At 38.8% G+C, this 26,233-nt stretch overlaps 1 protein-coding gene and 1 non-coding gene across 10 annotated transcripts in view; both read right to left on the bottom strand.

The window, feature by feature from the left end:
• SSH2 (slingshot protein phosphatase 2) overlaps positions 1 to 26,233 on the bottom strand; it is a 254,587-nt gene that overhangs the window by 54,572 nt on the left and 173,782 nt on the right. For all 9 annotated transcript variants that reach the window (XM_045487800.1, XM_045487801.1, XM_045487804.1 and 6 more), the window contains 2 exons: positions 12,168 to 12,271; positions 8,865 to 8,929 (listed from right to left, as the gene is read on the bottom strand). In XM_045487800.1, coding sequence (XP_045343756.1) covers positions 8,865 to 8,929; positions 12,168 to 12,271 — 169 coding nt within the window. The remainder of the gene's footprint in view (positions 1 to 8,864; positions 8,930 to 12,167; positions 12,272 to 26,233) is intronic.
• LOC123604744 lies at positions 4,569 to 4,644 on the bottom strand. The gene has a single exon (XR_006715475.1). It is a non-coding gene; the product is annotated as a small nucleolar RNA U2-19 (small nucleolar RNA).

Here is a 26,233-nt window from a genome sequence, read left to right as displayed (position 1 = left end):
CACATCTTATAACAATAAATAATAACAATTATTATAATAAAGAGGGTTGGGGGAGACTTTGGGAAATGATAGAGATGTTTATGGCATAGATTGTGGTGATGGTTTCATGGATGTATACTTATCTCCAAACTCACCCAGTTGTACATATTAAATATGCACAACTTTTTGAAGATCAATTATGCCTCAATAAAGCAATTTAACAAAATTTTCCAATAAAGATGGGGGCCTGGCTGGCTCAGTCAGTAGAGCATGTGACTCTAGATCTCAGGGTCATGAGTTCAAACCCCACGTTGGGCACAGAGTTGAAGCTTAAAAAATAAAAATTCCAACAAAGAAAGAAAAAAATGTGGGGGTGGGGTGGGAAACAGATGAAAAAAATGGCTTCCAGTTAACATCCATTCAAATATTACTGTACATTTACTGAATATATAATCAGAGCCAAGTGCTGAAGATTCAATGGTAGAAGAAAGATACCGTCCTTGCCCTTGCAGAGTGCACAGTCTAGTTTGCTCTTCTCTTTATCTGTTTTAATAAAAATCCAGGAAACTGCACTGGAGGCAATTTACTCTGTATAAAATACCCACCATTCCTTATCTTTCCTTATCTCATAAGAGACACAGAGTTCCGATCCCATCAACTAGCTCAAGATATCTGTCAGAAATTTGACAGAAATTTCTATTTGGGATTCTTTCAGTGCTTCTCTTGGAGTTTCCTTTCCCTCAATTCTGTCACTAATCCAAAAGTAGCCATGCAAAGAGAAAAAGAAATGCAGTCACACAGCTTAACTGAGCCATTTAGCAAGGCAGAGAGAGGTAAGACTCACTGCCATGGCTATCTTTTTGTCTCTAATCCGATACAACTAGGAAAAGTTAGGGAAGCACAAATGGCAAAAGTGGCCATATTAAAGCTTGTTTCTAATAAGAGCTGATACAACAAGAATGTAACGTCCACCATTCTGATTCCAAGTATGCAAGGTTGAGAGAGCTGTACTGCTAACTTTATGTTCCACAAAGCAACAGAGCATTTCAAATCAAATTCATTTGTGAGAAGCTAAGAACTAATACTTAAATGGACAAAGGTCTAACAGAGGGCTGGGCCAAACGAGCATTATACACATATAGCTATGGATAGGAGTAAATGCACATGAGGAGACTGGAAGGCAGCATCAACACTCTGATTCTAGGAACACAACACCGAATATTAAACTAATCAGAAACCAGGTACAGGTAAACTAGAATTTTTTATCAACAAGAGCTCACATATTATTACATACCTAAACTTGGGCTTGCCTTGGCAAGCTATGAGCTAACTGTTCAGTTTCCTGAATATGTTAGAGGCTCTTTCATCCTCTGTCAAGGCTCAAATACATACAGAATGGGAACAACTGAACTGTGCTCCTGAAATTTATCCACAGCTTCTACACCAACCAGTGGCTAAGCTGAAACAAATAAAAGGAAAAAACAAATAACCTCCACAAACATTACCTATCATACAAGTTATGAGACTAAGTTAGCAGGTGGGCAGCAAGAGTTTCTTTGGGATATTCAGGGTAAACATTAGTTGTCTTAAAAAAATTTTTTTTAATGTTTATTTTTTGAAGGAGAGAGAGAGAGAGAGAGAGAGAGAAAACACAGGCTGGGGAGGGAGGGAGGGAGAGAGGGAGGCACAGAATCTAAAGCAGGCTCCAGGCTCTGAGTTGTCAGCACAGAGCCCAACACAGGGCTCAAACCCACGAGCCACAAGGTCATGACCTGAGCTGAAGTCGGACGCCTAACCAACTGAGCAACCCAGGTGCCCCATTAGTTCTCTTTTGTAAATGTGAGGGGTTTATTTATTCATAACATCAAGAGCATTTCAAATATTTGGCCTTCCCTTGCTTATTAATATAATCATAACATCAGACCCCAAACCTAATGGGAAATGCTGATTTCCCATTTTATACTGATTTAGGATTAAGTAATAGGTACATCTCAGATTTCTTCAATTCTAGGCTTTTTAGATGGCAGAAAGGCACTTAGAGGCCTTAGGGTTTGATCTCGGACCTCTAGAGAGTACCTGTGTAATTGCTAATACGTTTTTGTTTGTTTGTTTTTTATTTTTTTGAGATCTACTTTTAGGCAATCTCTACACCCAATGTGGGGTTCAAACTTACAACCCTGAGACCAAGGGTTGCATGCTCTATCGACTGCGCCAGCCAGGTGCCCCAACTAATTCTTACTAAAAGGAAGTGGTGCTTTAATCAGGAAGTCAGAAGCCATTAACACTTAAATACTCAAGAAGGTTGAGATGAAAGCTTTTATAGAAAAAACTGCAATGCTGAGGATGGACTCAAGGTTTTAAATTTCCTTTCAAAGTTCAAGATTCTAGGTTATGGAATTAAAAATTTAAGAGCCACAGCATAAAGAAAAACCCAATACCCACCTGGGTTTGAAGTTTATTTCATATTCTTCTGTTGGGAAGAAGATTGACAAAAATCTAATAATCTAATTTAACCCAACAAGTTAATCAGAGAAATGTAATTTAAAATGGCAGTTTTTTACATAATTCCCTAATATTGGAATTGGCAGTAATTCCCGCATTTCCTTAGTTTCCAACATTTACATGGAATAGATGACTAGAATAAGACAACAATTCAGATGCATTTGATCAACTAAAGTTCTCACTGAAAAGAATACCACTGAAATTTATTCTAATTGTCCAGCCAAAACAATATTTTAAATTTTGAAACTTGGCAATAATAGCAACTGAGAAAATTATTCCAAGAAAGTCCATTTATTGCCTAAAGTTGAAATATTGTTACAAGTTTCGGGTGAACTGGATTCAGCAATCTGAGGACCGGGGTAGGTCTGAGAAGTCACCTGCCTCTGCTTTATTTCTGAGATAAGAACTCAACCTGTTTGCAAAGCTCATCTATCAAAGAATGATGTTAAAATTTCTCTCAGTAACTAATTTAAATTTTTAATCTCAATATAAGCAGTTCACAAACACCACCTGGTAAAATAACTTCTGTCCTCAGTATCATCCAACATCAAGAAATACTATTCCTTAAGCTTATACCGCACCTTTGCCTTTAATTTCTTTTTACTAAGAGTCTTACATCATGCCACTGCATGCAATGTTTATCCTCAAGGAAGCCACATTATAAAGTCCCAATGTCTAGACAGGCAGCTCACCCAATCCATCAGAGAGAAAGGTTTCAAAAGTATGTAAATATTAAATTCTAGCCAAAAGAACAAAGCAAAGTCAATATATAAAATTAAAATAGACTTCAGATGTGATACTAATAAACTAAAGAACATTGTTTTCAAAAGAAACAGAGCTTGAGGGGGTCTCAGGATTTTATTCCTTCAGTCTATCTCTATGAAATTCTTCAATTAAAAAAATCTATGTATTATATTCTTTGTAGCCATTAAAAACAGATTTATTTGCTGACACAGAAAGATATCCATAATAAAGTGTGAAGAAAGCAGGTTATAAGACAGCATTTATATTTTTTCTATTTCATCTTTAAAAATGTTTATTTATTGATTTTGAGAGAGAAAGAACACAAGCAGAGAAGGGGCAGAGAGAGAATCCCAAGCAGGCTTGGCAATGACAACACAGAGCCCAATGCAGGGCTCAATCTCACAAACTGAGATCACGACCTGAGCTGAAATCAAGAGCTGGATGCTTGACCGAGTGAGCCACCCAAGGAGCCCCTTATCTCATTTTGGTAAAAAAAAAAAAAAAAAAAAAAAAAAGGTGCTTTGACATATACTCTTTTCCCCTTTTATTATTATTTTTTAATGTTTATTTATTTTTGAGAGAGAGGGAGACAGAGTGCAAGAGGGGGAGGGGCAGAGAGAGAGGGAGACACAGACTCCAAAGCAGGCTCCAGGCTCCAAGATGTTAGCACAGAGCCTGCTGCGGGGCTCCAACTCACAAACCATGAGATCATGACCTGAGCTGAAGTGAGATACTTAACCAACTGAGCCACCCAGGCACCCCTCTCTTTTCCTTTTAATTCTAAGCTCAGATCAAGTGTAAGAAGCCTTCATTGTTTGTTTGTTTGGTTTTTTAATAGTTTTCTTTCTTTTATTTATTTTGAGAGAGAGAGAGCATGCGTGCAAGGGAGGGGCAGAGATAGGTGGGGAGAGAGAGAATCCCAAGCAGGCTTCATACTGTCAGCATGGAGCCTGATGCAGGGCTCGAACTCATGAATCGTGAGATCATGAGTCAGATGCTTAGCTGACTGAGCCACCCAGGCCCCCCGAAACCTTCATAGTTATAAAGATCAGTAGTAAAACCTTTTCATTGCTCAAAACTGATTAGCCTTTCATATATACACATTTCCCCTAATTTCATTCATCCATGAGCAAGTTGTCAGTCACTGTCACTTTTTTTTCAAATGTATTTATTTTGAGAAAGAGAGAGAGACAGCATGAGCAGGGGAGGAGCAGAGAGAGAGAGAGAGAGAGAGAGAGAGAGAGAGAGAGAATGAGAACGAATGAATCCCAAGCAGGCTCCGTGCTGCCAGTGCAGAGCCTGACTCGGGGCTCAAATTCACAAACTGTGAGATCATGACCTGAGCTGAAACCAAGATCACACATCAGGGAGACTAGTAGGTTTTCTGATACTCAGATTTGGCTATTTTTATCATTGATCCACTTCAGCAAGAGCAGAGTCAGAGAATCTGACACATACTTTTATATATACACATAAGACTGGAAGGATGCTTATCCAAATTACTAAGAATTGTTTTTTCAGAGTGTAAGATACAAAGTGATTTTTACTTTCTTCCTTATACCTTTCTGTTTGTATGATTTTTAAAACTTTTGTACTTAGAAAAAATAAACCCATTTTCATTTTGAGCAACTATCAATGAACTATAAAAAACAAAACCAAAAAACTCCTTATTTTCTTAAACTCTTCTACAAAGTGAAAGTACTAAAAAACATCTCCCTGTATCTTATGAGCACCTTACCTCTAGTAAAGAACATTGAACTTACTTCAAATGTTAAGAAAGTTTTTTATTTCCCAGTCTGTTTTTTTTTTTTTTTTAACGTTTATTTATTATCGAGAGACAGAGAGACACACAGAGTGTGAGCAGGAGAGGGGTAGAGAGAGGAGGAGACACGGAATCTGAAGCAGGCTCCAGGCTCTGAGCTGTCGGCACAGAGCCTGATGTGAGGCTTGAACCCACAAATGTGAGATCACAACTTAAGCCCAAGGCAGACACTTAACTGAGCCCCCCAGGTACCCCCCGCTCCAGTCCATTTTATGTTAAATGGGTCTTTGATAATGTGCAAGAATACCCAAAAACCCACTGTCTTTATTTTATCAGCTACAGTTTTCCTAAGTACTGAAGTTAATGCTTGAGACTGTATTTGGAATGCAGAGCTTCCCTGAAGGAAAAACTGGTTCAGTCTTATTTTCAATGCTAAAGCAAAATGTGGGATTTGGTGCCTCTATTTGTTGTTTGGTTACTGAAAAAATAAAGGCAGGGCTTTCAGTTGACTATCAAACTTTTAACCTTATGTACAAGTCCCAGGATGAGAATTTTAGCATTCCAAATTTAACTCAAAACAAAAGGCCTTGCTTTGAGTCTACAAATGCTCCTTTCAGTTAGAAAAGTGCTAATTTGTCCAAAGTCACACAATGTATTCACTCATTTTCTTGAAGATGACTCACTCAATAATCTGAAACATAATGACTATGTGTTTGTAACAATTCAAAACAACTGTAAAATGGCTGGTCATTTAAACTGAATTAATTCAGAGGCATCAGTTACATTTTCTGAATTTGTATTTTATAAATGTAAAGCAGCTGAAGTTGCACATTTTAGCAGGGGAAGAAAAACAGTTAATTGCCAACTCTGCCTTCCTAACTGCTTCCTTAATGCTCTCCTGTGGTTAAAATTATTTTAACATTTAGAGGTACATTCTAAACTCCAGAAGGTTATCAAAGAGAAAAAGATAAAGTAAGTGATGACAGACCTCAACTTTAGCTCTACCAAACCACACAAGTTTTGGAAACTATAAACAAATATATCTAATGGACATCTAGTACGTGCAAGTGACCATTATTATGGGTTCTAGAGGAGGTGTTCTCAAAGTGTGACTCCTGGATCAGCAGCATCAACATCACTCGAAAACTTGTTAAAAATGCAAATTATCACTGCCTACCCCTTCCCAAATCAAACACTGTGGGTGGAGTCCAGCAAATGGCAGTTCAACAAAGCTTTGCAGGTGATTCTGATGGGCTCCAAGGTTTGAGTATCTGCTTTCAAGCATTTAAAAAAAATTTGTTTTGGGGCGCCTGGGTGGCGCAGTCGGTTAAGCGTCCGACTTCAGCCAGGTCACGATCTCGCGGTCCAGGAGTTTGAGCCCCGCGTCAGGCTCTGGGCTGATGGCTCAGAGCCTGGAGCCTGTTTCCGATTCTGTGTCTCCCTCTCTCTCTGCCCCTCCCCCGTTCATGCTCTGTCTCTCTCTGTCCCAAAAATAAATAAAAACGTTGAAAAAAAAATTTTTTTTTAAAAATTTGTTTTTACATTTATTTATTTTTGATAGAGAGAGACAGAGCACAAGTCGGGGAGGAGCAGAGACAGAAGGAAACACAGAATCCGAAGCAGGCTCCAGGCTCCGAGCCGTCAGCACAAGCCTGACGTAGGGCTCGAATTCACAAACCACGAGACCATGACCTGAGCTGAGGTTGGACGCTTAACTGACTGAGCCACCCAGGTGCCCCTGCTTTAGAGCATTTTTGCTGTAAGAGCTGTACCCCACTTTGTTCAATTATAAATAAGTGTTAAGATAGAAGTATATAAAAATATAGACAGGATTTACATAAGTGTATGATGTGATTTTCAGATTAGGATATAAAATAATGATGTAAGGATTTATTTCATATTCTTTAAATTTCAAAGGAAGTTTCTCAAAAAAATTGGTGGTCATTTTAAGAAGGTGACAGAGTAGCATCTGAGAGGACAAAATGACCTAATTTAAACACAGAACAAATAAGTGAATGAAAAATCAGTTAATCACTATAGAGTTCAGAGACCTGATCATCAATTTTCCATTTACTCTTGTATTCTACTTATTGTCTCTCTCCCCGTTCAGACAGCAGAGATCAACTATTTGAACTGAACGTGCCAGTAGAAACCCACTTTCCAAGTTACCACCCAACCTAGAAAGGCCCATCATCACATGCTTGGATTACTGCAATAACTGCTTAGTGGTCCCTCATGACTTAAATGGCTTCCTCCTCCCCACTATTCTGTATTAGATTCTGAGGAATCTCTTTCTCTCTCTCTCTCTCTCTCTCTCTCTCTCTCTCTCTCTCTCTTTTAGATGTAATCTCTACACCCAATGTAGGGCTCAAACTCAAAACCCAGAGATCAAGAGTCAGATGTTTTACTGACTGAGCCAGCCAGGCACCCCTCTCAAATACTATAGCTGTTCCATCGAATTCCTTGCTCAGAACCCTGTAATGTTTCATTACTGCTTACTGAGGTACTACCTCCAAGTATTAATCTAGACAGTCAGATAGGGAATGTAAATGAGAGAAGGAGGCCACATGAAAACTAAATGGGTAAAAATGCTCTTCACTTTTCTTAAAGAAACATACTCATCCCATTTTTGTTTTCCTACTTGAATTAAAGTTCTACACTACAAGAAAACAGTGAAGATATGATGACAAATGGAGACACCTGGCTTCAGTGTCTAGAAGACCACAGGATATGTGGGGATTATGGTAAATTAAGAGCCTGGGCCATACCATTGCCTGCTCCTCCAGGTCTAGCAAGTTTTGTCATGTGAGAATAAGGTTCCAGTGTTGCCAGATTTTTAGATTTTTGAGGACAAGCTTCAAGTATTGATTTTTATGTGAAATCATTCAACTTTAAAATTCTGGCTTGGAGTCAAAAACACTACCCCTGTGGTCCAAACAAAACATATCTGCCAGTTTAAGACCTCTAGTATGGAGCATTAAGGTCCTATTTGCCTGCCTTTTTTCTGGTATCTTATCTTCCTTATAGTAACAATAATCCCCAGATTTAGGCAGCGATACGCTTTCATGTCTACTTGGTCCTCTTAACTGTGAGAGGCAGAAAGGAGATGGACTCAAACAAGCTAAGTAACTTGTCCAACATCACATGATTAGTAACAGCCAAAGCCCAGGTCTCCTGACTCAGAGACCAGCACAAATCCCTGGTCCTTTTACTCTCTCCTTGTCCCTTCTTAACACGTGTGCTTTTGCTTTGTCATGTCCTCATCTAGAAGGACTGTCTTCTTTTCTGCTAATGTAAATCCATCATCATTCAAGACCCAGCTCAAGCTTTACTGTATATGTAACCCCCCCCTTTTTTTAAATGTTTAATTATTTGAGAGTGAGCGAGAGAGAGCGAGCGAGAGCAAGCACAGCCAGGGAAGGGGCAGAGAGAGGAGAGAGAGAGAATCCCAAGCAGGCTCCACGCCCAGCACAGAGCCTGACGTGGGGCTTGATCTTACAACCATGAGATCATGGCCTGAGCCGAAATCAAGAGTTAGACACTTAACCAACTGAACCACCTGGGCACCCCTACATAAAAACCTTTCTAACTAAGCCAAGTCTCCAAGTATTCTTTCTTCTGAAATTCAGTTGTTATGGTCAATAACTCACAAACTGGTGCTTATCAACAGCTCTGACTCATCAAATTATTTTGCCTCATTTCACCTTAACTCCTATCCCCAATTATATCCTAAGCTTGCTGATAGTGCAGACATGTTATTCTTTTTTTTTGTTCCACATAGTTCCCAGCACTCTGCTGGTACATAAAGATGACTGTTTAATGTTTGCTATCTTAGAAAGTCTTTTGAGGAAGAGTTGTAATGATAACACTAACTTACCAGCCTGATGTTGTCTTCTGGGCGCAGTAATATGAACATTGCTTGGAGATGCTGTTGGAGATCACCTGGTTAAATTGGTAAAACAAAACAATAATTATTCCTCATTGTAATGTCAACAGAGAAGATTCCTTCTACCTTAATAACCTGTGTAAAAGAAAGTTCTGGGTCACTCAAGGGCTGTAATTAGAAATTAAGTGAATGTCTTAATATGATTAACTTCTTTTGAAGTGAAAAGACAGAATGGCAGACTGCACCTCTATACATTTACTCTTAGCCTGTACTATATTAAAATTTGCTTTGTGTCTGTCCAACGGAAAGCGCACTTGAGAGCAACCTCTGTTCCGTACTGCAGTGGGTGCTGAAAAGAGCAACAGTGATATATGTCCGGGCACAGACACCACTGGCTGTGCTCTCAGGCACACTTTTGAAGGTAGCAAGGAAGGAATCCTGAAAATGAGGTGTGTGACTGAGGTTAGAATTATCCCTAACTTTAAAAAAAGCTAGCCATTTTGCCATTCTTATTCCTGTAAATCTTCTGTTGCATTTAACCTAAGAAGATTTTTAGATTTCCCATAAAATAATATCAATAGTTAATGATTTCCATATTAGTGGCTGATATTAAAATAAGAGTTCTCATTAAATATAGCAGATCCCAAGAAATATATATTCCACTGAGCCTATTATTAGGTACTTTAACACGGCCAATCAGTATTTGAAAACATACTTGTTCCTATACATTCTATAAAACTAAGTTGAAATTTTTTTTGTATTAAAGTATTAGAAAACCTGAGGCTTTCGCTAGTAGAAGATAATTAGATAACATACTGTTTTTTTTTTAATTTTTTTTTTTTAACATTTATTTATTTTTGAGACAGAGACAGAGCATGAATGGGGGAGGGTCAGAGAGAGAGAGGGAGGCACAGAATCTGAAACAGGCTCCAGGCTCTGAGCTGTCAGCACAGAGCCTGACGCGGGGCTCGAACTCACGAACCGTGAGATCATGACCTGAGCCGAAGTCAGACGCTTAACCGACTGAGCCACCCAGGCGCCCCGATAACGTACTGTTATAAATAATGACAATCAGAGAACAAAAAACTTCATTCGTGCCCATCCAGATCTGTCTCTTTTTTAAGAGTCTAAAGATTCTGATGTTCTCACATTCATCTTGAAATCTGCATACAAAATTTTCCTCCAGGTTAACTTCAACTCTTAACTATGAGATGAAATACTGATATATGCAAGAAGTGGTGAGGGGGAAGAAGGAAAAAGTAGGTTAGCAAACAGGTATTTGTCTAAAAGGTCAGCAAGTCTGGGGCAACTAGGTGGCTCGGTTGGTTAAGTGTCTGACTCGTGACTTTGGCTTAGGTCATGGTCTCACAGTCATGGGATTGAGCCCTGTGTCAGGTTCCGCACCAGGCATGAAGCCTGCTTAAGATTCTCTCTTTCTCTCCCTCTGTCCCTCTCATGCTCTCTCTCTCTTTCTAAATAAATAAATAAATAAATAAATAAATAAATAAAAGTCAGCAAGTCTGAAAGACTTTCCTTTTTCTTTCCTTTTCTTAAAGAATAGTTTTCTTGCCTCACTCCCACCCCACCCCTATTTCAGTGCTGGCTTCTGACCAATTCCATTATTGCAGAATCTTTTAACTTTCAAAATTAAAAAACAGAGTCATTATGTTTGGCCAGGTCTGTTCTGCTACATTTCAAACCCAGAGACACAATCTAAGTCTCATGTGTAAGAACCAATATGGGCTCATAGGTATAAAACCAAGAGAAATTAAAACATGTCCACACAAGAGCTTATACATATATATTCATAGCGGCATTACTCATCACAGCCAAAAATGGAAACAACTCAACTGTCTATCAACTGGTGAATGGAAAAATAAAATATAGTATATCCATACACTAGAATATTATTTGGTCATAAAAAGGAATAAAGTAGTGATACACAGTATAATGTAAATGACCCCTGGGCACCTGGGTGGCTCAGTCCGGTTAAGCATCCAACTTTGTCTCAGGTCATGATCTCATGGTTTGTGAGTTTGAGCCCCATTTTGGGCTCTGTGCTGACAGCTCAGTCTGCTTTGGATTCTGTGTCTCCCTCTCTCTCTCTGCCCCTCCCCTGCTCACACTCTGTCTCTCCCTCTCAAAAATAAATAAGCACTAAAAAAAATTAATATAAATGACCCTTGAAAACATTATGCTAAGTGAAAGGAGCCTGTCTCCAAAGAGCGTTTATATAATTACACTTATATGGAACACCCAGAACAGGCAGATCTATATACAGAGAAAGTAGATCAGTGGTTGTTTAGGATTGGCAGGGAAGGTGGGGAATATAGGGAATGACTGCTAATGGATAACTGGGTTTCTTTTGGGGGTGATGAAAACATTCTAAAATTAGAGCAATGGTTGCACAACTCTGTATATATGAAAAAAAAAATCACTGAATGTATACTTTAAATGAGTAAACAGAGTGAATTACATGGTATGTGAATTATATCTCACTAAAAGTGTTTAAAAAAAAAAAAAAAGAACCAGTGAGGGGAGAAGACAAAGTGTTAGGAATAAACAATGAAGAGTGACTTAAGTTTCATGTTACAATTGAGTTAAGCAGCTGAGGCTTTTTAAAAAAAATTTTTTTTTTTTTCAACGTTTATTTATTTTTGGGACAGGGAGAGACAGAGCATGAACGGGGGAGGGGCAGAGAGAGAGGGAGACACAGAATCGGAAACAGGCTCCAGGCTCTGAGCCATCAGCCCAGAGCCCGACGCGGGGCTCGAACTCATGGACCGCGAGATCGTGACCTGGCTGAAGTCGGACACTTAACCGACTGCGCCACCCAGGCGCCCCAGCTGAGGCTTTTTAAAAATTAAGACTTCTTCTGTTCTATCAGGACAAATAGCCTGAGGAAAGGATTTTTAGGATGGAGAACTTGTAGAGGAGAACCATTTCTGGGCAATAGTGGGCCTAAGTCCCTACTCTAAGTGCTACTGGCCCCAAGATCCAGATGGCTTCTTTGAAGGTCAGGCAAAAGTCAGGGAGCCCTATCCCCACTGTAAGGCTTCTTATGTGAGCTGGGTATGTGGAAGTTCAGGTTTGTTAGCAGTGAAAAGTACTGCCAGTAAGCAAACTGGGTATATTCTACTGGGAACCTTCATTGCTAAATCATAGAAAAATTCATTAGAGTATTTTTGTACCTTAGTATTTGTCCAACAAAAATTTACTGAATACCTACTACATATATAAGGCATTCTGCTAAGTGCCAGAAAAATAGTGAGAATGAAGGACATGGAACTTTACCTGCATGCTTGTTGCGTCTGTGGCTGATTCTTGGTGTGGATGAGCCATTTCCCCGTGGTAGAAAAAGGGCAGCACCTTTGACAGTTAGAAAGCTCTCGCTGATGCTGTCAGGAAAAAGTCAAAACAAAACGAATTATTTAAGGAAGGAAATCAGAGTATGATGGAGATCCATTTTGGGATTATTCTCTCTCCCATCTTCCAAAGTCCCAATTTCAAGGGATGAAGTAAAAATAAAATCAAAAGAGACCTTGATTATTTGCAAAGTCATTTCTACTCTAGGCAATTTTTCTGAAACATAACTTACAATATTCTCTACATATTACATGGTAGTAGTTAAGAGTGAAGGTTCTGGAAACAAAAAAGAGGGTGAAGGCTCTGGTGCCAGATTGCCTGGGTTTAAATCCTGGCTCTGCTACTTCTTACCTGAATTTGGGGGCCCTAAATTTCCATATCTGTAAAAACAAAGCTGTCATGAGGAGCCAATATAAATACAGTTTCTTACAGTGGTACCCTTAACAAATATTAGGTATTGTTATTAGATCTATGATTACCAGTAAGTGTTTGATTAGTGTCCTAATCAGATGTAAAGTATAATACTTTAACAGGCTCAAAGTTTGCCAAAAAAAATTATTATTTTTTGTTTATTTGTTTAAAATACACCTACACTGGGGCACCTGGGTGGTTCAGTTAGTTAAGTGTCTGACTCTTGATTTCAGCTCAGGTCATGATCTCACGGTTCGTGGGTTCGAGCCTCACATCGGGCTCCACACTGGCAGTGTGGAGCCTGCTTGGGATTTTCTCCTTCTTTTCTCCCTCTCTCTGCCCCTCCCCTGCTCTCTTTCTCTCAAAATAAGTAAATAAAAAACTTAAAAAAAATACACATACACCACACTAAAGTGTTACTCAAGATTTTACTTTTACAGACTTGTATTCCCATATGCCTGAAAGGAATAAGGCACAGGAAATGTGTTTAACCTATGGAGCTGGCCATGTTAACACCATCCTTCATGTAAATGACAGTTCAACGGAGGTGGAGAATTACTACTCAGGATAGCAGTAATATAATTACTAGTGAATATCCACAGAAAACAAAATATATCCAAACTATTTCATATCAACAGACTAAGACTTTTAACGTTACCCACAAATCTGAAAAGGTCTAATAGAACTTTTAAAACACTAATGGCAAAATTCAGAATGGAGGGTTCCAAGTTTGCTTATAAGCATGTTATGCAGAGTTAGGTAATGTATTGTGAATTACACTCCCTACTCAACATTTCCACTTGGAAATCCAACTGGCATCGCAAATTTGCATTGCCAAAACAAAGCTCTTGCGTCCCTGCAAACCTGATCCCTATTCTCATCCACCCAAACTGTTTGGGCCAAATACTTAGCAGTCATCCTTGGTTTCTCTTTTTCCCTGCAACAATATGTATCCTAATCCATCAGTAAGACCTAGGGGTTTTACTTTCAAATATATCTTGAATCTGCCCACTTATCTCCATTACCACTTTGACAATGTCCATAGCACCATCATTTTTCATTTAGACCACTATTAAAGTTGTTTTTTTTTTTTAGCTTTTTATTATGGAAAATTAAGGGCATAATATAATGAACCCCCATGTTCTCATCATTTCAGCTTTAACTGAAGGCCAATCTTTGTTTCTTCTACATCCTTACTCTATTCACCTGGTCCCTGAAGTGAAACTAAATCCCAGACATTCTATCAGCAAAAAATTTCTTAACTGGTCTGTCTGCAACCACTTCTGCACCACTGCTATCCACTTACCAAAGAGTAACCAGAGTGATTTTACGTATATAAAATACACATATATATCACATAATGCCACTTCCCTCCTTAAAACTCTCCAACGGTTTCCCTTTGTACTGAACAAATAAAAGCTGAAGTCTTCAGACTTCAAGGCCCTGTAACATCCGATAATACATTGCTTCTCTAATTTTGCACTATCTCCCCTTTTGTTCACTGTGGTCTGGCTGCACTGGTCTCTTTTGTTTCTTCTATATTTTAGGCCCCTTCTCAGGGTCTTTGTGCTTTTTGTTTTCTACTTGGGACACATTTCTCCTGCCCTGCCGCTGTTTAAGTCACAGCTCCAAATAGATCACCTCTCACCCATCCCAATCATACTCTGTCCTGTTGTTTTATTTCCTTCAGGATATTTATGTATTATATACTAAAATTACATTTACTTACTTTGTATACTTAATGTGGTTATCTCCTTATGACAGAATATAAGCTCAATGAAGAGCAAGGATTTTATTTTGCTCAGCACTATATCCTCAACATTGGAAATAGTGTCAAGCATACATTAGATGTTCAATAGATATTTGACAAATGAATGAGTTCATTTCAGGGTTTTTTCCACACTGTTTTATCTGTCCTGTCATTGCAGCAGGAACTATAATTTAGGACAAGAACACAGAAATTCTGTAATTTCACATGCAAAAAATAATTGTTACAGAACTCAACAGATTTGGCAAATTAATGGATTGTAACTACAAATGTTTGACGATAAATTAATTGGCAAACAATTAAATCACCTTTATAATGTCACTTGTTGACTCAGTTTTATTCCTTAATTAAGTGGCATGAAGCTGATAAACTTTTGAGCTAACTTGCTAAATAGATTGGAACATGTCTTCTAAAAACAAACAGAACAATCCACAGATACCACTTTAAAAAAAATCTGCATGCTGGCTAGGAGGGACTGCTTTTATTTTGTTTTGTTTCCATCTTTAAATAAAGCGTTGCGCTCTTGTGGTCTATTGCACAAGTCTTGTCTCTTGTTACATTCGTGGCATGCACATGTCACCCTGCTGTGGGTCACTGTGTTTCACTCACATTACGGGAACAACCTAAAACAAAATGTCTTGAGTGACAGGATAAGTGGGGTACACCACAGACAGGAAATGAAATTCACACTTCTGCCAACACAGCAAGTCTGCTTTATCAAATGAAAATATTTTAAAAATATAGGCTAATATTCTACCTAACCCAGACAAAGTTACAGGTGTGGGCACTTTGGTTTCCAGTAAACAAAGTGGTTTCAGTATCTTCAAAAGAAGTATATGTAGAGAGCTTAAAACAACAAAGCATATTTCAGTTGTTCCTTTTGAGACAGAGGTAGTTTCCCTTTGACAAACACTAATCTAAGAACTAACTTCCTCGTTTGATACATTTATTGCTGCTTATGCTTTAAAGCAAATCTAAGTGTGCTCTTTAAAATGTAGGTAGTGATGGGCACCTGGGTGGCTCAGTTGGTTGAGCGTCCGACTTGGGCTCAGGTCATGATCTCACCGTTTGTGAGTCTGAGTCCCAGGTCAGGCTCTGTGCTGACAGTACAGAGCCTGCTCTGGATTCTGCGTCTCCCTCTCTCTCTATCCCTCCCCTGCTCGCGCTCTATCTCTTTCTCTCTCAAAAATAAACATTAAAAAAATTTTTTTAAATGTAGGTAGTGCTTTTCACTAGGGGAGGGTTGGGGTAGGGGGCAAGGGCCCTTGGTTAATTCAAAGCTACATGGAAAATTCCTTATTATAAAATAAAAGAAAGACCAGGAGTCAAACTTACATCTAGTGTAAGAGAAAAGATGCCTTTCTATTTAAATCATTTACACAAATCTCAATGAACTTTTCAGAACAAAATGCAGAGCAGAAACAGCTGGGCCAGGAGACTACCATACTAGGTGCAGCACAGAATCCCAGAGAGTCATGGCAGACACGCGCTGGATGGTACAGTCAATCCTCTTTATGCTGTGGTCCCAGATTGTGACCCCTCAGTTAACACAAAAGTGGCATATATTGTTGGTCACTGGAGATCCGGAATAAAAGTGTGGATGATTACAAAAATCCTTTATCATCACTGAACAAAAGTCAAAGCTCTGTAAGTGCTATCAAAGACGGGATTGGCAGTATGATGGCACAGAAGTGAAAAAATAAAATTCACAACCAACAGGATTTAGGTGGTTCAAATTCAACTTGAAAATTAAATGCCTTATTTACATATGAATAAAATTATATGTAAATTTAATCACAGGTACTTCAGTGTAAGGTAAAAGCTTAGTATATTTTGCTACAATAGCAAGAAATTCATTGCTCTTTTTGAAAAGCTTCCTGAAGATTCAATCAACATAGAGTTCATTTCTACTTAAAAATTTAGACAGGCAGGTGAAACTTTTTACACATTTTCTGAGTTGACCAATTCTGGACCAGACACAGGACTTCTCCAATAAGTCTTATGGAGCCATCCATAGGTAATTACAGATGCCTAAGGTAAACACAAACCCAAAAGGACTCCAGAACCTCTATATTAAGGAAAACACAAGATAAAGAGAATACCACTCTCTCGATCTAAAGACGGATTGTGATTAGGAAGTGATTAGGTGCTTGATAAGAAAATGACACAGTATCATGTTTCTAACAGAGTGACCATGAAGTTCTCCAGTCTATCAGAACACAGTTGAAGTTCATCTATTCTTCACTTGCTCAACAAAGAGAAGATCATTCCTAGTTAGACACGAATAGCTAATAATAACTAATGTGACTAGAAGCCTAGTGTGTGTGCAAGGCACTAAGCTAAGCACGGGACATTATTTCATTTAATCTTCATAACAACTCTATGAAGTAGGTACTATTTTTTACCCCCAATTTACATGTAAGAGACTGATGGATTCAAGAGATTTTAAGTTATTTGCCCAAGATCACATAGCTAGTAATACTCAGAGCAAGAATTCAAACCAAGATTTCACTTGGAAGTTCATGCTCTGAATTACTACTCTCTCCACTAGGCTGTTCTAGTTTTACGATATTATGTAGGATGAAATATAATGTTTTCCCACAGAGTTTTCAACAGAATAGAATTTAAAATAGAGTACAGGAGTGAAAGAAAAGACTGAAATAAATCCAGATCTCAACTCTTCTCATGCCTTTTTTGTTTCCCTTATCAAGGCCAGGAGCAGAAAGACTATACTGAGGGGAATCAAGAACATCTGGCTGAGAGAGATGAATCCAAATGGGATGGACAGTAGAGAAGAGAACTCTAACTTCTGTTGGGAATGGCAGTAGCATTTCAAAAGTCTCGAAAATGTAGGAAAGACTATTCTGCTTTAAACAGATTTGGGAAGCACTCCATACCACTACCTCCTGATCAAAGTCACTTCCAAAAGCATGAAATTTGTTAACTGGCAGTTAATTTTCAGGCAAAGTATAGAGAAAAAGGTCAACTAATGGAAGAAAATACTTAACTCTTCTAAGGTTGGAATGATTTCTGAAGAATGTGGCCAGGGCGATCATCCATGACCAGGAGAAAGGCCAAGGAAGCAAAACAAAGCAACACACCTGGCCAAATTGCAGGATATCGGCTGGACACATATTCTTCTGTTTCATATACAATACACACGAAGAACTGGATTATTTACTATGGGAAATTGGGTTTCGGAAAGTGGATGTAATACTTGTATTTCAACATTAAAATGAAGGAAGTAGGGGCGCCTGGGTGGCGCAGTCGGTTAAGCGTCCGACTTCAGCCAGGTCACGATCTCGCGGTCCCGGAGTTCGAGCCCCGCGTCGGGCTCTGGGCTGATGGCTCAGAGCCTGGAGCCTGTTTCCGATTCTGTGTCTCCCTCTCTCTCTGCCCCTCCCCTGTTCATGCTCTGTCTCTCTCTGTCCCAAAAATAAATAAACGTTGAAAAAAAAATTAAAAAAAAAAAAAAAAAAATGAAGGAAGGAGATTTTCGTGTTTATAGTGTTTGTAATGTTTGGTATGTCTGTATAACGCTAAAATTTAAAGGTAAATTATATTTTACCTATAAATTGCACAAAGTGAGATGGTTAGCATTTACATAAAATTAAAATACACATAATCTAAACTGTTATATTTTTGTCTTGAGGAAGATTCATCTACTGGAAAGTTTCAAATATATTCTACCCTAATATTCTCCCTTTCCTGATAAGTGTTCTCCGCTTATTTTAAAGTTGTTTAATTTTCAGATTCAGGGCAGTAGGGTAGCTTCTATAAGTTTCTTAGGTGGAAAGGAATTCATATCCCTGTTTAGCATGACCATTATCAAACAGAAAGGAAATTTCATAATAAAAAGCTTCAAATATCAGACGAGAGGTCAAAAACCAAAGAGCTACCAAAAACTACAGAGCTCCCATTGCCTCCTCAAAAGTTTGGCTAAATCCAAAAAAACAGGAAGGAAAAAGTCATTGTGCTTTCATGTTGAAACATGGCTGCAAAAAGTCAAAGCATACTTCTAGGCAGTTGAGAAAAAGTTTGATTCTGTAATCCTCAAGGAATTTAGGGACTACACTACAATGGGAGAAAGTCTTAAATCCAAATATCATATGTAGTCTTCTCTGTAATTAAACATTTCCCAATCCCATCCCCACCCCCACCATACATGGCCATATGTTCAAATGATAGTATTAGGACAGCAATCACTATCTGTTGGAACCCTCTCCCCCCAAGGCATAAATTCCAGACACATGCCTATGAATGCAGGCAGCAGGATTATTTCTCTCATCAGCAGACAAGTAGAGGTTGGGTACATTTCTAGACCAATTATTGGCAAGGTGAAGAAGAACTTAGGACTCCCGTTCTTACTCATTAACTATAACCATCAGATCATTTTAGTTCCAGCTAATCTTCCACTTAAACTCTCTTGCACAATATCCAGCACAACTACCCTCAGATGCAGCTATTTGTTTTACCTTTTTCCTACTTTTCCACAATCTAAGAAGAAAAGAAAGGGTCTGTTTGTTTAAGACTGAGGAACAAATTCCTTCAGGACTATCTTCCTGGTCTTTTCCCTATAAATCATAAGTGGGAGAAGAAACAAACCCAGAAAATTCCTTTTATTTTGTTCATTTTGAATGTTCACTTACTTGGTAAGATCTTGTAACAATTCCATTTTGCCTCAAACATGTGCATCTCAGAAATGTTCAGACAGAAACATAACATAGGATCAATAATTTTGCCACTGACCATACAACTCAACCTTCTAACTTCTGTAGACTGGAGTACATCTAAATAGACATCTGTTATTTTTGGCTGTCTGGAAATAGATCTATCCTTCCTAATCTCACTCTAGTCTCCAAATGTGCATGGTCTTGGTGGCCTCTAGCTCTGGAACTGTAAGGGGCTTGCAGGAACCTGGCATGTGGTTTAGGCTTGGCGAGTTGGAAATTCTCCCTGGATCTTAGGCAAGTGACCCAAGGGAGCAAGAATAGTGGGGAATGGTCACATTCACTATGGGGAGAATGGCAAGGTATAGACCAGACTACTCCTACTCCCTGGCCTTCCTTTAATGCCTTTGGCTCCTGCCTGTTCTCTAAGCCTCCCTGACCTCCTTTAAACAAAAATTTTGGTTAAGATAGTTAAAATTAATTTCTGAGCTTGCAACAGAGAATCTGATATATCAATTGAAGTTCAAAGAATTTAATGACTGGGATGCCTGGGTGGCTCAGTTGCTTAAGCATCCGACTTCAGCTCAGGTCATGATCTCATGGTTCGTGGGTTCAAGCCCCATGTCGGGCTTTGTGCTGATAGCCTGGAGCCTGCTTCGGATTCTGTGTCTCCCTCTCTCTCTCTGTTCCTCCGCTGCTTGCACTCTCTCAAAAATAAATAAACATTAGAAAAATTAAAAAAAAAAAAAGAATTTAATGACTTGTTGCAAGTCACACAGCTAGTTAGTACTGGAACCTAAACTAGGCCCCATGTCCTCTGACACCCTGGGCAGCACTTTAACCCTTTATCCAGAGTTCGATGTTCCTACATGTTGTGGACCTAATAATTTGAAGCAACCAGCAGTTAAAAACACATCTGGTCAGTTCATCTAAAGAGAACAAAGACAGGATTTTACTGCAAAGCCTGGTGTGATATTTGTTCTATTTTTCACAGCATCCTGAAGACAAAGTTGAGGTTCGAGTGAGGAAAAGCTTAGACATATTCCCGTGAGGCAAATACTTTTATGCTGTTTCTTAAAGTTGTTTCTTTTCTTTTTTGTTTAGTAAGTTTGTTGACTATTAAACATTGCTTTAAAAATATCAAAAACTAGATGCCAAAAACAAAGACTATGGGACCTAGGAAGGAGGGCAAGAAAGACTACTTGACAAAAGAAGTGGATGCAAAAGAAAAAGAGGGAGGACTCAATAAATCAGAAATGAAAGAGGGGAAGTAACAACCAACACCACAGAAATATAAAGAAAAGGATTATATGAAACTAGTATGAAAAACTATGTGCCAACAAATTGGAAAGCCTAGAAGAAATGGGTAAATTCCTAGAAACATACAATCTTCCCAAAATGAACCAGGGAGAAATAGAAAATCTTAACAGACCAATTACTAGTAACAAAACTAAATTAGTAATCAAAACACTTCCAACAAACTAAGTCCAGGACCAGATGGTTTCACAGGTGAATTCTACGAAACATTTAAAGAGTTAATGCCTATTTTCTCAAACTATTCCAAAACACAGCAGAGGAAGGTAAGCTTCTAAATTTACTCTAGGAGGCCAACATTACCTTGATACCAAAACCAGACGGAGACATTACAAAAAAAGATAACTACAGGCCAATATCCCCAATGAACATTGATGCAAAAATCCTCAACAAAATACTGGCAAACTGAATTCAACAACACATTAAGGGGATCATTCACCATGATCAAGTGGGATTTATTCCAGGATGGTTCAACATCTGCAAATCAATGTGATACATCACATTAACAAAATGATGGGTAAAAACTGTATGATCATCTCAACAGATGCAGAAAAAACATATGACAAAATTCACCATCTCTTCATGATAAAAAATATCAATAAAGTGGGGTTAGAGGGAACATACCTCAATACAATAAAGGCCATATATGAGTGGGAGTCTTATTCTCGAGAAGGTCCTCCTCTAAGGAGAGGAGAAAACTGCCTCAGCTCAAAGGAGCCCATTCCCTTTACAGGCCGAATTATCAAAGCTCCTCGGTCCTGTGGCTCTAAACTCTAGGCTTAAATACTTTTTTTTTCTAAAAAGGTTAAGTTTTAAAAGCTGTTTGGACCAAAAAGTAAATGACCTGAACAGTTCTTTCTCAGTATTCAAATTGCCAGGTGTACTGGTTACCAAGATATGACCAATATTACTTGGGACCAAATTTAAAATAGTTGGTGGGAATAGATAAAACAAAAGGATAGTAACTCAGAAAAACTGTTCAGCATTTGAAAAATAATTTCATCTGCATGATTCAACAAATGCCTTTCCAGGTATTTAAAACACACCTGCAGAAGGAATGCAAGCTGGCTCTTAAGCACTTGGCCAAATGTCCAACCCTGTTTTCAGATTTCTCTTTCGCTCTAATGCAAAGGAGGCTCAGGTCATCTTCTATTCTTTGCTGCCGTCACCTTCTGACACCCTTGTCACCATCTTTTATTTAATCTAGCTCAATCATCTCTCTTTTCACTTATTTATTTAAAATGTATTTATTTTTGAGAGAGAGAGAGAAAGAGAGAGAGGGAGAGAGGGAGGGGAGGGAGGGAGAGAGCACAAGAGGGGGGAAGGGCAGAGAGGGAGACAGAGGATCTCTGTGGACAGCAAAGAGCCTGATGCGGGGCTCCAACTCACAATCTGTGAGCTCATGACCTGAGGTGAAGTCAGATGCTTAATCAACTGAGCCACCCAGGCTCCCAGTAAGGCATCAGATCTTGATGGACTTAACTTCAGAAACAAAACTCCCACTTCTTGACTACGATCCCCACTCTTATGACTCTCATGTGTTTACTCTCTTCACCACACTCATGGCCATTCTGTCCTATATACAGATGACTTCTGACTACTTATCTATTGCTGAATAACAAATTACTCTAAAATGTAGAAGCTTAAAACAATAAAGAACATTCATTATCTCACAGTTTCTGTGGGTTAGGAATTCAGGAGCAACTTAGAGGGTTGGTTCTGGCTCAGAGTGTCTTATCAGGATGCAGCAGACATCTGAAGCCCTGACTAGGGCTGAAAGATCTGCTTCTAAAAAGGCTCCCTCAGGATATGGAGAAAGGAGAACTCTCTTGCCTGTTGGTGGGAATGCAAACTGGTGCAGCCACTCTGGAAAACAGTATGGGTTCCTCAAAAAGTTAAAAATAGAAAGAACTACTGTAGATCTGGCAATTGCACTACTAGGTATTTACTCCAAAGATACAAAAATACAGATCTGAGGGGCACCTGGGTGGCTGTCAGTTAAGTATCTGACTTTGGCTCAGGTCATGAACTCAGTTCGTGGGTTCGAGCCCTGCATCGGGCTCTGTGCTGACAGCTTGGAGCCTGGAGCCTGGAGCCTGCTTTGGATTCTGTGTCTCCCTCTCTCTTTGACCCTCACACTCGCTCTCTCTCTCAAAAATAAACATTAAAAAAAAAAGTACAGATTCAAAGGGAATCTGCTAGGGAAAGAGCCCAAATATCCATCGACTGATGAATGGATAAAGATGTGGTGTGTGTGTGTGTGTGTGTGTGTGTGTGTGTGTGTGTATGCACACACACACACACACACACAATGGAGTATTATTCAGTCATTAAAAAGAATGAAATCTTCCCATTTGCAATGATGTGGATGGAACTATAGTGTATTAAGCTAAGCGAAACAAGTCACAGAAAGACAAATACCATTATGATTTCACTCATATGTTGAATTTAAGAAACAAAACAGCTGAACATATCGGGGGGGAAGAGAGGGAAACAAACCATAAGAGATTCTTAATGAGAAGAGAACAAACTGAGGATTGATGGAGGGAGGTTGGGTGAGGGATGGGCTAGATGGATAATGGGTATTAAGGAGAACACTTGTTATGATGAGCACTGGGTGTTGTATGTAAGTGATGAACTACTGAATTCTACTTCTGAAACCAACATTGCACTGTAAGTTCACTAACAAGAATTTAAATAAAAAATTGAAGAAAATAAAAAAGATAAAAATTAAAATAAACAAAATGGCTCCCTCAGATGGCTATCGACAGGAGGCCTCAGTTCTCTGCTATGTATACTTCTGCACTGTCCTACTTGAGAACTCTTGTGACATGGCAGCTGTTTTTCCCCAGAGTGACCCCAGAGAGAACAAGGCAGGAGTGCAAGGTTTTAGGACTTAATCTTGGAAGTTCACCATAATTTCTGCAACATACTATTATACAGGTCAACCTTATTTAAAAAGATTTTTTTAATGTTTATTTTTGAGAGAGACGGAGCATGAGTGGGGGAGGGGCAGAGAGACAGAGGGAGACACAGAATCTGAAACAGGCTTCAGGCTCTGAGCTGTGAGCACAGAGCCTGCCACAGTGCTCAAACTTGGGAATGGTGAGATCATGATGTAGGCCAAAGTTGGAAAAGTTGGACACTTAACTGACTGAGCGCCCAGGTGCCCTTTATTTAACTAAGGTCATCCTTATTTAACATAGGATGAGACTACATAGGGATGTAAACACTGGAAGTCAAGCATCAATGGGAACCATCACAAAAGCTGGCTGCTACAACTTCCACAATGGTTCTGGAGCTCAGATCCATCATCAGAGCCCTAAACCTGTACAATCAGCTGTCTACTGGATGGCTTTTTGTTGACAATAATGCCAATAGCTTTACAAGTATTTCACATACTTTTATTTGTGAAAACTTGCAATCTGGTACGATATCCATCAAAATGTTCTCTTTGGGAATTGTGTCATGGTGGTAGAAGTGGTTAGGTGTTGGTTCTGAGCACTATCAAACAAGCTTAAGGAGGATGTTGTAATTATCATTTATTGAATACCCACCCTGTGTCAGACATGATGTCTAGTGCTTCATATCACTATCTCCCAACACCTCTATGAAAGGAAGGCATTCTTCCCATTTCATAAAGAAACATAGATGAGAGAAATGAGAGCAACTTGTCTAAACTTACCAATTATACAATCAGTATGATAGAGCAGGAATAAAAATTTAGGCCTATTTCTTTCTTTTTTTTTTTTAATTCCATTCCATGGCTTCTTTAGCAGTTTGAACTTTGTGTACCCTACCCACCAGGGTATCTTTACTCTCTAAAGGAGAATTCTCAAATATCAGAAAACTCAGGGTCTGGTCTGGTCTTGTCCATCTGTCTGTTCTTTTCTTTTTTCTTTTCTTTCTTTCTATATGAGTCAGTTCAGTGCTACATTATTGTATGTAGTCTTAGAAGTAATTTTCAAAACTCACTGGCCATAGACATTTAATACAGTTTGTAAAACACTAGTCTGTCAATTTTCCTTATCAAATCATTTCTCCTAGAGCTGTTTTCTACCTTACTAGGCTAAGAAAATGAAATAATTTGCTAACAAGTATTCTTAAAAAAGTCCCTCAAAATGCTAATTCTTAAATATCAAAAATACAAATTCTTTTTTATTTAAAAAATTTTTTTAATTATTTTTGAGACAGAGAGAGACAGAGCATGAACGGGGGAGGGTCAGAGAGAGAGGGAGACACAGAATCTGAAGCAGGCTCCAGGCTCTGAGCTGTCAGCACAGAGCCCAAAGCGGGGCTCGAACTCACAGACCGTGAGATCATGACCTGATCTGAAGTCGGAAGCTCAACCCACTGAGCCACCCAGGCACCCCCAAAATACTAATTCTTAAATATCAAAAAAAGGGGAATAGAGAAAGGCATGGCAAGGTATGTTGAATATCTTCTGCCTGGTTTTCTTTACCATCACCTTACTGTCTTTTTATAGTCCTTGGGCAAACCCTTATTCTCATAACTGTTTTGATGCATATTACAGATCCCCTTGGCCCTGTACTGATGCACAATGAAATCTAGGAGGAACAGGGTTGCCACTGCTTAGGTTCTGACACTTAACAAAAACAGCGAACTTTTGTAAAATAGTGATGATGATGGAGGAAGAGGAGAAGGAAGAGAAAAGAAAACTAGCTAAAGGCAAAGTTCAAAGGGCAATTTAAGGAGTTGCCAAAGGAAAAAGAGAAAGCAAGTGGCAGTCTCAGGCCTTAAATAGCTCACAGTTTTTAACCAATTCCAGTGTTCCTTGCTTCCTACTCTCTTCCTTCTTAATCATTACTGACTCATTGTAGACTTGTACCACCAGTACAGATGAAAAGTTTACTCCACTGGTTTCTTGAAAATTTAATTTATTGAACTTTCTTGATGCCTGATGTAATGTTTATTTTTCACATTTACTAAATGCACATTTTAGATAAATTTATGAAGAAGCAATGACCCAAAGCACTTTCTTCCCTATTTTCCAAATACTATTCATAAGAAATCAGAGAGTTAGAGACAAAGAGATCATACAGTAGTATCTTGCAACACTCTAGAGTGCAATGTGAAGCAATGAGAATTCCAAACATTTTAGTTAGGATTTGGATACAAAAAAAATATTCCAATCAAACTGATCCAAGAGTAAGTTTAAATTTCATATGTGTTTACAGGGCTCTTGGGTGGCTCAGTTGGTTAAATGTCACACTCTTGATCTTGGCTCAGGTCATGATCTCTCAGTTCATGAGATCGAGCCCCACATGGGGCTCTGTGCTGACAGCGTGGAGCCTGCTTGGGATTCTCCCTCTCTCTGCCTCTCTCTGCCCCTCTCCTGCTTATGCTTGCTCTTTGTCTCCCTCTCAAAATAAGTAAACTTAAAAAAAGTTTTTTTAACTTAAAAAACTTTTTAAAAAAAGTTTCGTATGTGTTTTAAAGAAAAAAAAAGTTAAAACATCACATATTTTCAGGGCACCTGACTGGCTCAGTCAGCATGTGGCTCTTGATCTTGGGGGTGTGAGTTTGAGCCCCAGGTTGAGTGTAGAGATTACTCAAAAATAAAAATCTTGAAAAAAAAAAAGTCACATCTTTGCTCCAGTGTAGGAGAAGACATTGCTGTACAATCCCATACCTAGAATGGTTTTAGGTTCTGTTGAGCTAGGTCCTATAAACTCACAAATGGCAACTCAAGACATAGGAAAATGTAAACAACAAAAGGAAATGATTTTAACTGTCAAAAGCAAAATTTTTGTACAATGACTCTAAGGAAAGCTGCAATCCTAAAGAGCGTCTTTCATTTTTTCACATGG

Source organism: Leopardus geoffroyi, chromosome E1 (genome assembly GCF_018350155.1).
Source record: "Leopardus geoffroyi isolate Oge1 chromosome E1, O.geoffroyi_Oge1_pat1.0, whole genome shotgun sequence".
Classification (NCBI taxonomy): Eukaryota; Metazoa; Chordata; class Mammalia; order Carnivora; family Felidae; genus Leopardus; species Leopardus geoffroyi.
Note: the sequence above shows the minus strand (reverse complement) of the source record. Positions and strands in the feature narration are given on the sequence as shown.